Here is a 16,877-nt window from a genome sequence, read left to right as displayed (position 1 = left end):
CCTAAACTCTTCTTACCTAAAAGGATGAGGACTCTTGTCTTGAGCCTACAAATGACATGAAAATGATAAAAAGTTTTTAATCCCTCAAGATAATTGAGCACTTAATCTACTACTGGAAAGAGAAATAACTAATTTAAGATAAATTTCACTACAATGAAGACTTAAGTTGAAAATAATTTAGATACATCTATCTTTTTCTCTCTTTTCAAAGATTTATTTATTTATTTGAAAGGCAGAGTTACAGAGAGAAAGAGAGATCTTCCATCTGCTGGTTCACTCCCTAAATAGCTGTAATGGCCAAGGCTGGGCCAGGCTGAAGCTAGGAGCCACGAGCTTTATCTAGGTCTCCTATAGTGGGTGGCAGGGATCCAAGTACTTGGGCCATCTTCAGCTGCTTTCTCAGGTGCATTAGCAGGGAGCCGGACTGGAAGTGGAGCAGCTGGGACAGGAACCGATGCCCATATGGGATGCCGGCATTTGGCGCAGCAGGTTAAGCCGCCAGCTACAGCACCGGCTCCTCCTTTTTTCCTCTCTTAACTAGTCATAGGAAAGTGCTAGACTGTCATTTCCACGAAGTTATACTTAAATTTAGCCAGAATTATCCCAAAGCAACATTAAACGATGGAAATGTAGGGAAAAAATGGATGCAATCCTCAAACACTATAGTCAAAGCTGCCACCAGGTTTTGTTGTTGAAACTGAAGGACTTTTCAGTCCTATTTTGCTACAGTGTTCTATGAATACTTTTCTCCATCTGTGAGAATGTACTTTTTACAAATTGACAGGAAATGAACATTTGTAATCAAAAAGCAAAGCGTTCTAAAGATCACAGAAGAAAATTTCTGATATCCAGGGGTTGCTGTCACATCTCAGGAAGGCACAAAAAAGCAAGAAAAGTCTGTTAAAGACTTGGAAATGCTGTACATTATCATTTTACATCCTTGGAAAAGCAGCTTCTACTGGAACCCAAATCATTACTTCCCACTGAGGCCTGATTCTGTATTACTAATCTAAGACCTCAACACCCAGGGAGAAAAGTAGCCATTTGGCCTAACACCTGTGTTTCTATGTGGGCTGTTTCTAAGATTAGTGTACTGTATAAATAACTTAAGGCCTCTGCACAAACAAAGTAATTAGATCTTGCTGTGCAAAGCAAATATATAATGAAACACTGCTAATTGAACACAGTCAAGAAACAAGGAAGAAAAAAATCCATATAGTTAAAAACTCAGAGCCATACGATGAAGTTCAAACAGTAGATCCTTAGAATCTGTTGCTTCCTAGACTCGAACTGGACTAAATGCTTGTTCCACACCAAACAAACTAAAAGGATATACGCTTTTAGACAGTGTCAGATGCGAGAAAGAACAAAAACATTACAAGCAGCCAAATTTATTTTTAAAAATCACTCTGAGGCAAGTCCAGAGGCAAATTGGAGCAAAATTTAAGGATATCACTGTACAATAACATGATGCTGAATCAAAGGATGAACATACTCAATACTTGTTCATGTCCCACTCTATGCCAAAAAGGTTTTAAGGACATATTTGGGAAGTCAGGACAATTTTTATCCAACACAATCAAATCTGAAAGACTATTTTGTTTTATTGGGGCAAAGCTATCCAAAATACCAAAATATGCCGTTGTACTTTTAAGATTTATTTATTTATTTGAAAGGCAGAGTTACAGAAAGAGCGAGAGAGAGCAAGACAGAGAACTTCCATGTGCTGGTTTACTCTCCAAATGACTGCAATGGCTGAGCTGGGCCAGGCCAAAGCCAGAGTCCAGGAGCTTCATATGGGTCTCCCATGTGGGTTCAGGGACACAAGCACTTGGGCAGTCCTCAACTGTTTTCCCAGGTGCATTAGCAGGGATCTGGATTGGAAGTGGAGCAGCTGAGACTCGAACCAGTACCCACATGGGATGGCAGCCTTCCGGGCAGTGGCTTACCCTGCAGCACCAGTGCTGTCCCCGCTGCTGTACTTTATTTATTTATTTATTTGACAGGCAGAGTGGACAGTGAGAGAGACAGAGAGAAAAGTCTTCCTTTTCCGTTGGTTCACCCCTCAATGGCCGCTGCGGCCGGTGCACCACGATGATCCGAAGCCAGGAGCCAGGTACTTATCCTGGTCTCCCATGCGGGTGCAGGCGCCCAAGCACTTGGGCCATCCTCCACTGCCTTCCTGGGCCACAGCAGAGAGCTGGCCTGGAAGAGGGGCAACTGGGACAGAATCTGGCACTCCAACCAGGCCTAGAACCCGGGGTGCTGGCGCCGCAGGCGGAGGATTAGCCTAGTGAGCCGGGGCACTGGCCCCGCTGCTGTACTTTAAAAAAAAACCTTATTCCCCGAGTGTTTATTAGACACACACATTGTTGCCCAATTTTAGGAAAATCAGAATTTTTGTTTTTCTAATGGATACTCTGCTAAATCCAGAACCCATTAGCAAGTGGGTAATTGAGAAAGTTACTTAGGTAATTCTAGACTTTTTTTCTCCAAGTCTGGAATGTGTGCCCCCAAAACAATTACATGACAATGGTGGCCCAGGAAATTTCTCTCATCTTCCAAAAAGCAGTGGAGAGGCTGCCATATTTTTTTAATGCTCAGATTAGAAATCAGAAGAGTGGGAACTCTGGTGGAGTCAGGATGCTGCCAGTTACCCTAAGACTGATGATGTCAGTCAATATGTCACGGTGTTTGCAGGAATTTTGATTAAAAAGCGACATCCACTCGCATGTAGCTAGATAAGTGCCTTTAAACTTAAAAATGCTGTTTCTGTTTTATACTGAAAGAAACTGCAGTGGTGAATCTGGTGCTTCAAGTGTTTTTGAGTAGTATGATAAGGAATTATGAAAATTCTCTTTAAATCCTTTTGATTATATCATGCAGATAGACTCAATTTGATGTGCATCTTTCACCCTTACCTACCATTATTTCATGAAGGGATAGACATTTTTTCACAGGCAATACCACACAGCTAGAATTTAGTAAAAACAGCTGTTTTCATTAAATTTTAAGGTAATCTTCTATTCACAGAAAATTATACTCATTTTCCATGTACCAAAATGAAAGGCTTCCTTTCAAGATGAATTTACATCAAATAGTGAGTCCAGGAGCGGGCACTGTGGCACAGCCTGTGAAGCTGCCCCTTGGGTAGCCCACATCCCATATCAGAATGCTATTCAGAGTCCTGGTACTCTACGCTTCTCATCCAGCTTCCTACTCATGTGCCCGGGAGGCAACATGCTCTTGGGTCCTTGCCACCCACGTGGGAGACTCAGATGAAGTTCCTGGCTCCTGGCTTTGGCCAAGCCAGCCGTGGCTGTTGCCGGCTTCTGGGGAGTGAATCAGCAGATAGAAGGTACCTCTCTCTGTCACTCTGCCTTTCAAATAAATCTTTTATTTTTAAAAGTGACTCTATTTCCATTAAAGTATTAAGTAAATAATACTTTTAAATTTAAGAGTAGGATGGTATGTGGAAATAGCACTATCCATCAAAGTCTTTCTATAATGTATAGGATAATCACATATGAAATCACTAGTTTTCCAGCTGAACAAACTGAAAGCCACCCAGGTTGAATGACCTGAGGCCACAGATAAAACTGAATCCATGGAACCCTGGGCCAGAGCACTTCCCTCATGTTGAAATAGGAAAAGGGGGCTGACGCTGTGGAGTAGCAGGGTAAGCCTCTGCCTGCGGCACCAGCACCCCATATAGGCGCTGGTTCACGTGCCAGCTGCTCCACTTCCAATCCAGCTCCTTGCTGATGAGTCTGCGAAAGCAGCGAAAAATGGCGCAAGTCTTTGGGCCCCTGCACTCACATGGGAGACCCCGAAGCAGCTCCTGCTGTGGCCCGGTCCAGCCCTGGCCGTCTGTTGCTGCCATTTTGGGGAGTGAACCAGTGGACTGAAGACCTGTCTGTCTCTCCCTCTCTCTCTGTAACTCTACCTCTCAAATAAATAAATACTTTAAAAAAAATGGGAAATGATAAAAGAACTATGGTTTCTCTTATCAATGTATAGAGTTTAGGCAATCTTAGAGTAAGTCATTCCAAAATACCTTACAATATATTTTGAAAGACATAAAACTACATCAATGCAGAAGAGCAGAAGAGCTGCCTACCTCATTTATAGCAAATGTTCCTTGGAGATTTGCTCCCCTCCATTTCAGGTGGGAGTAGGGACAGGACTCTCAGAGGAAGCCATCTGGGTATAATACGGACAGGGGAGATGGAGTTTTTCTGGCTTGCTTTAGAGATTTTGAAAATTTAAGTTCTGTGTTTCTTTCCTTCCACTCTTGCATCCAGGCAACAGTTACGTTCTCAGCTAATTTGCACTTATTCTCCAGTGTCCCCACAGTTCTGATGGGCATTCCTGGCTCATTTGCTGTCCCACTCTCCTAAGTGATACCTCACACACACCTCTAAGAAATCTTTCACACTTCCAACACCCCGTTCCCACTCTAGGCTTTTCACCGGGTGAGTGGAAGCTATTAGAGAGCAATCTCATTTTCCAAGTACCAAATTTAGCCACCTCTTCCCAGCACAATCTCAACACAAATAGGTCACAGATTTTTATTATAGTTAGTGCTTTATCCCCAGTACCTAAAACGATGCCTTGCAAACAATAGGCACACAATTGTATTTAAATAAATAAAACATCACCTTCCCTACTGACAATGAATTTCCTTTGACTACTAAGACTAACCCGTTCTGGGTTCCAGATCTCATTCCTGCAATACTCTACTCCTCTCTACAGTATTCATTCATTCCTAATGAAATACTCCACTGGTACATAACCATGCTATTATCCCCTCAGCTACAACTCAATTCTGTTCCCTTCTACAGCAAAGCTGGAGTTGTCTAGAATCGTCACCTCTGCTTCAGAAGTCCCCTTCTGCGCACCATCCTCTCCAAACAGGCCTTCATCCCCTAAATTTGCAGCTTGGAAAAACTCAGCAGTCCCCCCTCTGCCCCACCGCAACCTCCTTTTAATGGTTAATTCAGTGCTACCTTAACAGTATTTGAGTGAGCTGATGACTCACTTCTTTAGATACTTTGTTCTGTTTCTGGTGTGCCACACTTTTCTGGTTTAACCTATGAATTCCCAGAAAGCTCCTTTACTGGTTCCTTTTTTTAAATGGTGGAGTACTCCAGGGCTCACCCCTCCCTAATTTGGGTCCCTCCATAGCAGCCTCAATATCACTGAAGAGCTTGTTAGAAATGCAGAATTCAGGCCCTACACCAGGCTATGAATCAGGCTCTGCATTTTAACAAAATGAGGTGATTCATGCATATTACATTTTATGCAGTAATCTCATTACCTGTGTAATTTCAATCACATGACTTCAAAACCCACAAATGGGCTCTCCAAAATCTCCTGTCCTCTCCTAATTTCAGTCATGCTAGTTTCCACTAGACCATCTCAAACCAAAGTGCAGAACAGAAATTTTTTTCTCGAGCTTTATTTATTTTTTATTTGAAAGGCAGAGTTAGAGAGAGGCAGAGAGAGAGAGAGAGAAAGGTCTTCCATCTGCTGTTTGACTCCCCAAATGGCCACAATGGCCAGAGCTGTGCCAATCTGAAGCCAGGAGCCAGGAGCTTCTTCTGGGTCCTCCACCTAGATGCAGAGGGTCCAAGGACTTGGGCCACCTGCTACTGCTTCACCAGGCCTAGCAGAGAGCTGGTTTGAAGTGGAGAAGCCGGGACTCGAACTGGAGCCCATGTGGGACGCCGGCACTGCAGGCAGCGGTTTTACCTGCTAGGCCACAAAACAGAAATCTTTATGTCCCCACCTCCTCAGTCAAAACCCTACAAGCTACCCCTGGCATCTCTTTACTTTCCAAACTTTGGGCCAAAGTCCTCTTGGCTGTACTTGCAAAATAGAGTCTTACCACTGGTTACCATTTAGCCTCTACTGCCCTAGTTGAAGCCAGATGCAAAGACCCCAGTTCTCTAAATCCCCCTTTTTCTGAGGTTCCCCATACACTGTAGCCAAAGTGATTTCTAAGAATAAATCAGGGCCAGCGCCACGGCTCAATAGGCTAATCCTCCGCCTGCGGCGCTGGCACCCTAGGTTCTAGTCCCCTTCAGGGTGCCGGATTCTGTCCTGGTTGCCCCTCTTCCAGCCAGCTCTCTGCTGTGGCTCGGGAGTGCAGTGGAGGATGGCTCAAGTCCTTGGGCCTTGCACCCGCATGGGAGACCAGGAGAAGCACCTGGCTCCTGGTTTCGGATTAGCGCAGTGCGCCGGCTGCAGCGGCCACTGGAGGGTGAACCAACAGAAGGAAGACCTTTCTGTCTCTCACTGTCCACTCTGTCAAAAAAATAGAAAATAAAAAAATAAATCAGGGGCCGGTGCTGTGGCGTAGCGGGTAAGGTCGCCGCCTGCAGTACTGGCATCACATATGGACACCAGTTCAAGTCCTGGCTGCTCCACTTCCTATCCAGCTCTCAGCTATAGCCTGGGAAAGTAGTAGAAGATGGCCCAAGTCCTTGGGCCCCTGCACCTGCGTGGGAGACCTGGAAGAAGCTCCTGGCTCCTGATCAGCGCAGTTCTGGCCATTGCAACCAATTGGGGAGTGAACCAGCGGATGGTTCTCTGCCTCTCCCTCTCTGTGTGTAACTCTTTCAAATAAATAAATCAGACCATGGTTCAAAAGCTTTCAATGGCTTTGCAAATTTCCTCCCTTGATTTCCAAAAGCCTACCTTGGCTTGCCCTTCCACACCTTGCTACAGAATAGTGCTCTGCTTTAGTCGAGTTGACAAGCTTATTCTACTCCCCCCTCCCCCAAATCCTTGCCTGCTCTACTATTCCTGCTGTCAGCTCCAAGATTATTTTTTAAGAGACCTTCTTTCATCACGAGACTCTCATCCTTTTCTTCTAGTATCTGCTTACTCTGCCTTACTTTCATTTTAGCACTAAAATAGTTATCTGACACTCTATGTATCTTCATTCTTCCTTCAGGATGTATGGTCCATGAGCAGGGAATTTTTTTTTATTCAACTCTTTACAATGCCAGCCCCTAGGTAGCACCCAGGTATTGAGTATTCAAGAACTAGTGGGCGTACAGGGTAAAGCCACCGCTTGCAGTGCCGGCATCCCATATGGACGCTGGTTCAAGTCCCAGCTGCTCCACTTCCTATCCAGCTCTCTACTATGGCCTGGGAAAGCAGTGGAAGATGGCCCAAATCCTTGGGCCCCTGAACCCACGTGGAGACCCAGAAGAAGCTCCTGGCTCCTGGCTTTGGATCAGACTAGCTCCAATTGTTGCGGCCATTTGGGAAGTGAACCTGCAGATAGAAGCCCTCTCTCTCTGCCTCTCAAATAAATAAATTAATTAAAAAAAAAAAATTGGTGGTGGAATTGTTGGAAGCAAGGGATAAATTTACCTGCAGGTATCAACATATTTATATATGCCTAAGTTGCACAAATCTGGTAGAAGAATTCATCCATTCTTTTCAATAGAACAAAATTTTTAAAATGTGGCATTAATTCCAAAACTAGCAGGCACCGCGGCTCACTTGGCTAATCCTCCACCTGCGGTGCCGGCACCCCGGGTTCTAGTTCCAGTTGGGGCGCCGGATTCTGTCCCGGTTGCCCCTCTTCCAGGCCAACTCTCTGCTGTGGCCCGGGAGTGCAGTGAGGATGGCCCAAGTGCTTGGGCCCTGCACCCACATGGGAGACCAGTAGGAAGTGCCTGGCTCCTGGCTTCGGATCGGCACAGCACGCCGGCCATGGCGGCCATTTGGGGGGTGAACCAACATTGAAAGGAAGACTTTTCTCTCTGTCTCTCTCTCTCACTATCTAACTCTGCCTGTCAAAAAAAAAAAAAAAAAAAATCCAAAATTAATACATCAGAACAGGGACCTTTAAAACAAACCAACCAACAAAAAACTTTTTGATGCTTAAGCCACATTGCAAATGAATCAAGATCACAATTACCGGTGTGGGGCCAAGTATATCAGTATTTTACAAAGCTCCTGAAGTAATTCCAAGGAGACAAATTTGGGAACCACTGGTACTTGGTATGAGATCTAGAATACCCAACAAAAGAAAGCTCAATCATAATGTTATGCAAACCTAAGACTTCTATGTCCTATGTGGCATAGAAAACAAAATGATACTCATAACAATAAAACTGTTTCACACAATAGGTCTTAAAGAGAGTGCAATCCAAGATTTTTCAGGTCTGTTTTCCTGTTCAGACGGATCCATATTTGGGCACTTTCTATTAGGAAGTTTATTTTGGAAGCAAATTTATGAAAATTATGAAGTGCTGACTTCTATAAAAGTCACATACATTGTGACTTGCCAATATTTGTTACTTTAATGGTGTCACATAATTATCTCCATTCTTGTAACGTCTATGATCTAAAACAAAACAGTACACTTTCAAGAGAGAAAGTATCTCTTTATAACTAAAACAAAATAAACTTTTAATCGTGCTGCCTAGTAATTCTCACTCAAGTAATTTGACCAGTGGGCTCTGGTCATCAATCAAAAATCCTCCTAGGGTAAGTCTAATCAAGTAGTGTGCATTTACTTATTCCTAAGCTCATCTTTACAGTCTTATGTCAGAATGGAGGAAAAATTAATCAAAGGAAAAAAACAAGTAATTTCATTACTAAAGTCCTCACTCAGTACAAACACTACAGATTTTCAAAAGAACCTTGGAGATATTTAAGCCAACTCATTTGACAAGTGAATGACCTGAAACCCAGACAAGGTGAAATGAGATGCCTAAAAGTCACACAGGAGAGTGAGAAGAGAAAAAAACAATTTTTTTTTCCAAACAAGCAGACAGGATTTTTCACATGTTAATCAAAAAGAATCAAGATCATCAGATTAGGAAGAAATGAATAAAAAAGTATGTTACACAAAGATTTAAAGGACTAGTCAATCTGCTGCCCCCCAAAACCAAACTTTTCTTCAAACATGTGGACACGTATCCATCAGATGCTTATCCTTAAAATATCAGAATCTTGGAAAATTCAATTTACAAATACATTATTAATTGCATTATTATAATGAAATTAGCTCATCAAACAGGAAAACATCAAACAGCACCAATACTAGAAAGTTAAGAAGGTAAATACACTATTATTTAAAATAATATATAATCACTAATTGAGATTGAAATGAACTGACTATAGCCACTAGCAAAAACATCTAAAACAACTGTTTGATATAAAGGCATTATTTATAAGACTAGTGTATGCCCTTTTCCCACTGATAGGCCTCTGGCTAAGCATCCCAGAGGTGGGTCACATGGAAAAATACTAAGATGTGTTTTTTCAATTGCTCAACCTTGAGCCATGATTCTACGTAACCCAAATTTTGCCAATACAATCCAATGGCAGCATTTCTGGTGTCCTAACTAGTTACCTGTCCCAATTAAAACAAAACCAAAACAAATCCCTTATTAAGCACTAGATTAATTTTATCTGTGAAGAAGCAGCAAGGCATTTACAAATGGACTACTGACAGTGTATCAAAATGCTACTAAGGAAAATACAGCAGCAAATACTCTAATAAGAGCACATTATTCCACATGGAATCCCAAATGATTCTTATCTCTAGTTCCATAAATTCCCGGAAGACTAGAGATGAACAGGTGTATAATAGATGGGGCTAGGGAAAAAGAAGCTCTAAACCATATAGTGTTCATATTTTAAATTACCCAAGATAATCTGAGGCTTAAAGAGAAATCCAACAATATCTAAATTTTTTGAAGCATATAATATGAACTAAAAATGCTAGCAAAATTTGTGTTTATTCCTCCAAAAACAGCATTGTAGTTTTAAGTGAAAATGAAATAGGCATGGTTTGTGATATCTTTATAATGTTCACACCCCCACTCTCCCTGTCCCCTGCTCCTCTCATCAGGTGATCTGAAGACTACCTGGTTTAAAATATTTGGTAATTCAGTGCAGAAAATTAAGGTCACAGACAAAGTACAACAACTTTTAATACACTATTAATACTAATGATTAAAAATTATTGCATAGTCTTTATGCATTTACCCTAAAACATTTTCTGAAAGTAAACGAATTATATAAAAGACAAATAACCCTTTAAAATGTGGACGGCCTTCACTACCTCGATCTTCTATCTTTTTTTGTTTTTTCAGTACTTTTGTCCATTGTTTTCTCATTATCTCCCCTGCACTTTGGACAATACCATTTCCCCTTTGGTTTGTAGGTAAGTGAAACACATGAAAAGTGAAACCACTCGATTGGACACTGTTCATTGTCACACCCTATCATTTCCCCATAAGACACTTGGTTACACAGACAGTATGTAGGTTCATTGGGATCTATTGCAAACTCAACAGGGGAAGCTTCCCTTTCTTGCTTGGCCTTGGAACGTTTCTTTTTCTTGGCTGACTTGGATTTCTTTTCTTTAGGTGGCTGATCATCACAGTCTTCAATCCCATTTGTCATGTGACATAAATCGCGGCTCTCACTGGTACGCTGTCTGCGGGGTCTTCTCGAGGATCTTTCTGGTTGACTGGAATCCATCTTTGCTTTATCTGAGGCTCGTTCATTTTCAGCAGGATCTTGGAAACACTGTGAATGTAACTCCATTTGTCTCGCACGATTTTCCACCAACTCAAGCATTTGTGTAACAATCTGAATTTTTTCATCTCCCAATTCTTGACTATTGATTAAAGCTCTCTGGAGATGCTGCTGTAGGCGTTTTTTCTGGTTTGAGTCATCTTCTTTCTTATATTTTTCATAGACATCATCAATTTCCTTTAATGTTTCTAACAGAAGAAAAGAAAAATGAGACTGTTATTGTGTGTTAGCACATATAACATTTTCAAGTCAGTTATTTTGTTTTGTGATGTTTAAAGTTATGTGTGCATTTATTTAGGCTGGCGCCACGGCTCACTAGGCTAATCCTCCGCCTGCGGTGCTGGCACCCCGGGTTCTAGTCCCAGCTGCTCCTCTTCCAGTCCAGCTCTCTGCTGTGGCCTGGGAGTGCAGTGGAGGATGGCCCAAGTGCTTGGGCCCTGTACCCACATAGGAGACCAGGAGGAAGCACCTGGCTCCTGGCTTCGGATCGGCGCAGCGCACCGGCCATAGCGACCATTTGGGGGGTGAACCAACAGAAGGAAGACCTTTCTCTCTGTCTCTCTAACTCTGCCTGTCAAAAAAAAAAAAAAAAAGTTGTGTGTGCATTTATTTGAAAGGTAGTGAGAGAGAGGAGAGAGAGACAGAAAGATCTTCCATCTGCTGGTTCACTTCCAAATGGCCAGAAATGCCAGGACTGGGCGAGGCTGAAGCCAGCAGCCTGAAACTCCATCTGAGTCTCCTGCATGGGTGCAGGGGCCCAACTACTTGGACCATCCTCTGCTGCTTTCTCATGTGCATTAGCAGGGAGCTGGATCAGAAGAGGAGCAGGCAGGACTCGAGCTAGTGCCAATATGTGATACCATAGTCACAGGTGGCGGCTTAACTTGCTGCACCATAACACTGAAAATAGTCAGTTATTTTTTATAGAACTGGTGAAGTTAGAACTAAACTCATACCATGAAACTATACTTCCCTACAGTACATATACATTATTTTCCATATAAAGACCATGTTATCCAATACTCAGAAATAAACTACTAAAAAGAACACTGAACTTATTAAAGTTCATTAATATTAATGATTATTACTAACATAATCATTAATGTTAACAGGATAAAAGACGTGTGGTCAATTAAAAATCCAAAGTAGTTAACAAAGGCAAGGACACTGAATATCGGGTTAGAGTCTACCTACTGCCATATCACCTATACTTCATTTGAATATCAAAATAACCCTCCATGTAAAGTTAACATGCTATACTGCTTCTACAATACATGAAGAAGTTCCAGGACTAGGCTGCAGATTCTCGCCCAACTGTGTTTAGAGCATTAACTTGCTACATGATTCTAGACAGACACTATCTCCTCACTTTCACATCAGATTGTTGGATATTCTTGAACCAAGCAGAATAAGCAACTCCTAACTTCCCATCATCCTAGTTTCAATGGGTCTTTTATTTTATTATCACATGTGAAATTCTGAAAAATCAAACTATTTCCAGAGTAGGTTCTGGTTCTGGCATCATCTAAACAAACCACTAACAAAATTACAGTAAAGTCAGCATTGGATCACTGTGCTTTTATAGATAACTCAGCAGTTGGTTCTAAGCTTTTAAAACTGCTGATTTGCTAGTATAGCATTTGGGACATTTACTTAAATCAAATAAAAATAGCTGAGTCACTAGATGATATGTAAAAATCTGAGTCTGAGATGTCATGAATAATTCAAGATTAGCTTATTAAAATCTGCTCAATTTCTTATTCTTATGATATATAATGCTGTTTGTGTGTTGTTTTAAGATTTATTTATTTATTTGAAAGGCAGAGTTACAGAGAGGCAGAGGCAGAGAAAGAGAAAGGTCTTCCATCTGCTGGTTCACTCCCCAGATGGCCGCAATGGCCGGAGCTGCGTTGATCTGAAGCCAGGAGCCAGGAGCTTCCTCCAGTCTCCCACGTGGGTGCAGGGGCCCAAGGACTTGGACCGTCTTCCACTGCTTTCCCAGGCCATAGCACAGAGCTAAACGGAAGTAGAGCAGATAGGACATGAACCGGCGCCCATATGGGATGCAGGCGCTGCAGACTGGGGCTTTATTAATCCACTGCGCCACAGCGCTGGCTCCTAGATACAGTGCTATTTGAGAGATCCACCTTACTAAAGGTAGAGAAAAAAATCTAATTCATAGTATCATTTGGCATACCACTGTTTTATATTCCAGTATTACTAAATACAAGAACAGAAATGTTAGACAAGTAAAATATACACACTGGTGCTGTCTACAAGTAAGGTAACACAAATCAAACATTCATTTCATACGAATTATCTCCTCCCTGAAAACTGCAGGTACTGACACCTGTTGGACTACTATTTGCCCTAGGATTTGTGACAAAATACCACTATGAAGTTGAAGGTAATCATATTTGCATGGCATGCTTTTGAACAAAGTTCCTGTCTATCCCACTTGCTGAGGTAGGCACCTATGTGGATTTCTTAATAAACTAGTTTTTCTAAAGGAAAAATAAGGAAATTAAGTATTTTGCCCTTAGACATACAAAAAAAATGAGGATTTTTTAAAAAATGCTAAACCTCATTCCAAATATTTTGCATCTAATAATGAGTTAGAAATTAATTATACCATACACAACAAAAGATAAAAATAATAAAAATTAAAATTACACTATGTAATACCAGTACATTAATACCATGAGACAAAAATTCACATTTTTATAAAGATGAATTATGTAGTGACAAGAAGGGAAACTAACATTTACTCAGCCCTTATCTATGTGGCAAAGATTTTCTCATCCAATCCCCATGAAGACATTACTTTCACATGTGAAGTTAAACTCAAGAGGAAAGAACCCCAGACTTTGAACTCTGTCAGATCTATATAGTGGACCCCACAATTTAGGTACTTGCTATAAGTAACATGAAAGGCACTTGAAATTAAATATTAAATTTTAGTTCAAAGGTTGTTATTTACCTAATTATGAATGAGAATACTAAAACAAAAAATAAAGGTTATCTAATGCCATATCCCATAATAATTTACTGAATTATGAAACTCTTCTTCTTTAATTCTCTATTTTATAGGTTCATCAGCAATTTCAGGAACTGTCTCAAATAGTTGGAGAGAAATTTCCTTGAATGCTTATATAATTTATATCATTAAATATTGCGCTAAGTATTAGATGCCAACCAAAAAAAATACTTAAGGACTAGCAAATAAGAAACATGAAAATGGGTGCCAGCACTGTGGCATAGCAGGTACAGCCTCTGCCTGCACAACCCCGGCATCTCACATGAGTACCAGTTTGAGTCTCGGCTGCTCCACTTCCCGTCCAACTCCCTGCTAAAGTGCCTGGGAAAGCAGAGGAAGACCTCCCAAGTGCTTGGGTCCCTCCATCCCCCTGAGAGACCCAGATCAAACTCCTGCCTCCAGGCTTCCGCCTGGGCCAGCCCTGGCAGTTACGGCCATTTAAAATAAACCAGGGGTGGGAATGTAGGCATGGTGGGAAGAATCACCATGTTCCTAAAGCTGTAATTATGAAGTTTATCAAGTTTGTAACTGTAAAGCTGTATAGTTCTGCATAAAAAAAAATAAAATAAATCAGGGGATGGAAGATCTCTCTGTGTAGCTTTCAAATAAATAAATAAATGTTTAAAACAAATTAAAAAAATGAAAGTGAACCAGGAACACAATAGTATGTAAAGTTAGTAAAAAACCATAAAGGTTGAGTTTAGCAACTATGTGCACAGAGCGAAAATTCTATTGCTTTTCTATTAATGTGGAAGTTAATCACAATTTTACAGAATTGAGAATTTTGACAATCTCTCAATCTTTTAAGTCCTACCATATCACTCATACTACCAGAACTAATTATGACAATTATAGATGGTCAAATAGATTTCTCTATCAACAAATTCTAGCATTTCTTCCCAACTTCAAATAGTTTAAGGCAAATTTGTGCCTTTAAAGTATAAAAATCTACAAGCTTTACAATCTTCAAAGTTACCACTTGAAAAACCACAAATATTCAATATACAATTCTTAAGCACATACGTATAATTTTCTGGGTTACGACTCACATATGTGCACCACATCGGAAAAAATAACATTGGACAACTCTTACTTAAAATAAAAAGGTTTAAACAGTTTGAAACAAAGGACATTCACCTAAAGTAACAGGCTTAGGAGACAAAAATTCCCCCATTCAACTAACTGGACAAGTTACTTTTATCTGTAAAAATCAGTTTTACTTCATATAATGTCCTGGATCTGGTGCAGTAACTGGCACACAGCGACAATCAGTATCAGCTTTATTCCCACTAAGAGATCGGCCCTATCAATCATATGGATTCAGAGAACAAATTTATGCATTCAACAACAGAGACTTAAATGTCGCTACACGCTACAGGCCACAGAAGTCACTCTTGAAGTGGATTCCTTGAAATCATCGGATTAGTGACGTGCTGGGAAAAACAGAGCAAGGGTACAAGAAGTTCGTGTCCAAGGTCTGTTCCTCGACTTCGGGTTATCAAACACATTTCAACTCCCGATCCGAAGTAAACCACTCCCCTGCTCGTAGCAGGCGGAGAGTGGACGACGAACGACACTATGCGACAAAGGTCGAGTCCCTGTCCTAGCTTCTTGGGTCTGACCACAAAGGGTGGTTTTCGTCCCGTCGCTGAAACTTGGCGGAGTCGCGACCCAGGGGCGAAGGGACGCCGGGCGGTTGCCCAGTCAACCAACCCACTTCCTCCTGGGGCCCGGAAGTGACACACGGCCCGGAACCTGCGAGCCTTCAGGGACAGCTACGGTGCCAGCAGCTGTGTCCCCGTGCCGACTGACCGGCTGCGAAAGAGAAAAGTCACACAGACGCCAACACTGGCTCTGCTGGGGCCGAACGAACGAGCCACTGGCCAGACTGGCTCTCGAGCAGCCGGTCCCACCCAAGCCTCTGCAGCCACTAGCCATTTCCGAGGCCGGCGGAGCGCCTCGCGTCCCCGCCCCTCGCCCACGTCACGGCCGCAGGCCCCGCCCCCAGGGGCCGGGGGCCCTCCCGGCCACACACGCCCCTCTCCTCCCCTCTCAGCGGGAGACCCCTCCCCTTTTAACCATTTGGCAGAAGGAGCTGGGCAAAGGCTACTGCGCTGGGCAGCCCGGAACTTTCCCCCCGGCGGGAGAGGGGAACAGACCGCTCGGTTCCCGAGCCAGGAGCCGGAGCGCGGAGGGAGGGACCTGCCCCGAGTCCGCCTTCGCGGCCCTCTCCCGCCCCCTCCCCCCGACACGTTCCAATGCATCTCCTCTCGGGGCCGGGGGCCGGAGGGGGTGGGGAGCGCGGGGCGCCGCAGACCGGCGGGAGCCCGGCCGGCCGCGGCCCCCCGCCTGGCTGCACACTCCCTCGGCCAGGCGAGAGGGCTTGCGGCACTGGGCCGGCAAGAGCCGGAACAAATGCTTGCTGCTTAAAATGGCTGATTCCCCTCCACGACAGCTGCAGCCGCTGGGTCTGCAGCCGGGGCTGACGCGCGGCCCCCACCCCCACTCCGGGGACCCCGGCGAAGTCCTCGCCGCCCGCAGCGGGGAAGGCGAGGGCCTCGAGCCCCCTGTCCAGCTCCTCCTCCCCGCCCCACACGGCAGGACCCCCGCCGTGTTGCACTCGCGGAGACTGTCACCGGAGAAAGGCAAAGTGGCACAGCCGGGGCAGGCTCCGGGCGGCCGTGCCCGAGAGCCCCGCGGCCCCTACCTTGATATTTGTTGTCCAGCTCCCGCAGCACAGACACGTTCCTCTGCATGTCGTGTGGCAGCGACTCCACACACTCGAGGTAGTCCTGCACGTAGCAGGTGAGCAGCCGGCTCCGCTCCCCGGTCAGGAGCGCGGCCGACGAGTACAGTTGCTGCTGCTGCTGCTGCTGCTGCCCTAACATCCTGCCGCCGCCGCTGCTGCTGCTCCTGGCCGCCGCCGCCGCCGCCGCCTCCGCATCCAGCAGCCGCACATGCAAAAGCCGCGCTCACCGCGGCTCGTCTGCTCGGCTGCCCGGCGCCGCGGGGACACCGGCCGCCGCTCCGGAGGGCACAGCCGAGTCCCCCGACCTCCACTCCCCCCAAAAGAAGCCCTCACTCCCCGCCCCCGCGGTAACAAGCCCAGGGGCGGGGCGAGATCAGGGCTCCCCCTCCGTTCCCCCCGCCCTCCCCAGGACGAGAGCCGCGGGGATCCCCCCCCCTCAGCGGAGCTGGCGCCGGGGTCCCGGGCGGGGACACTTCCTGTCCCCCGCAAAGTCCCCAGATGCTACCCACGCCGCCT

At 44.2% G+C, this 16,877-nt stretch overlaps 1 protein-coding gene across 1 annotated transcript; it reads right to left on the bottom strand.

Annotated features, from left to right (window-relative positions):
- Positions 1–8,757: 8,757 nt before the first annotated feature.
- On the bottom strand, positions 8,758–16,500 carry ING2 (inhibitor of growth family member 2). The gene is made up of 2 exons (XM_002709489.5): positions 16,320–16,500; positions 8,758–10,763 (listed from the first exon to the last, which is right to left on the bottom strand). The coding sequence occupies exons 1-2, from the start codon at positions 16,498–16,500 to the stop codon at positions 10,093–10,095; spliced, it is 852 nt and encodes a 283-aa protein (XP_002709535.1). The 3' UTR covers positions 8,758–10,092.
- Positions 16,501–16,877: the final 377 nt, after the last annotated feature.

Source organism: Oryctolagus cuniculus, chromosome 2, assembly GCF_051225735.1.
Source record: "Oryctolagus cuniculus isolate XC-2025 breed Fujian yellow rabbit chromosome 2, ASM5122573v1, whole genome shotgun sequence".
NCBI lineage: Eukaryota > Metazoa > Chordata > Mammalia > Lagomorpha > Leporidae > Oryctolagus > Oryctolagus cuniculus.
This window is presented reverse-complemented; position numbering and strand designations above follow the sequence as displayed.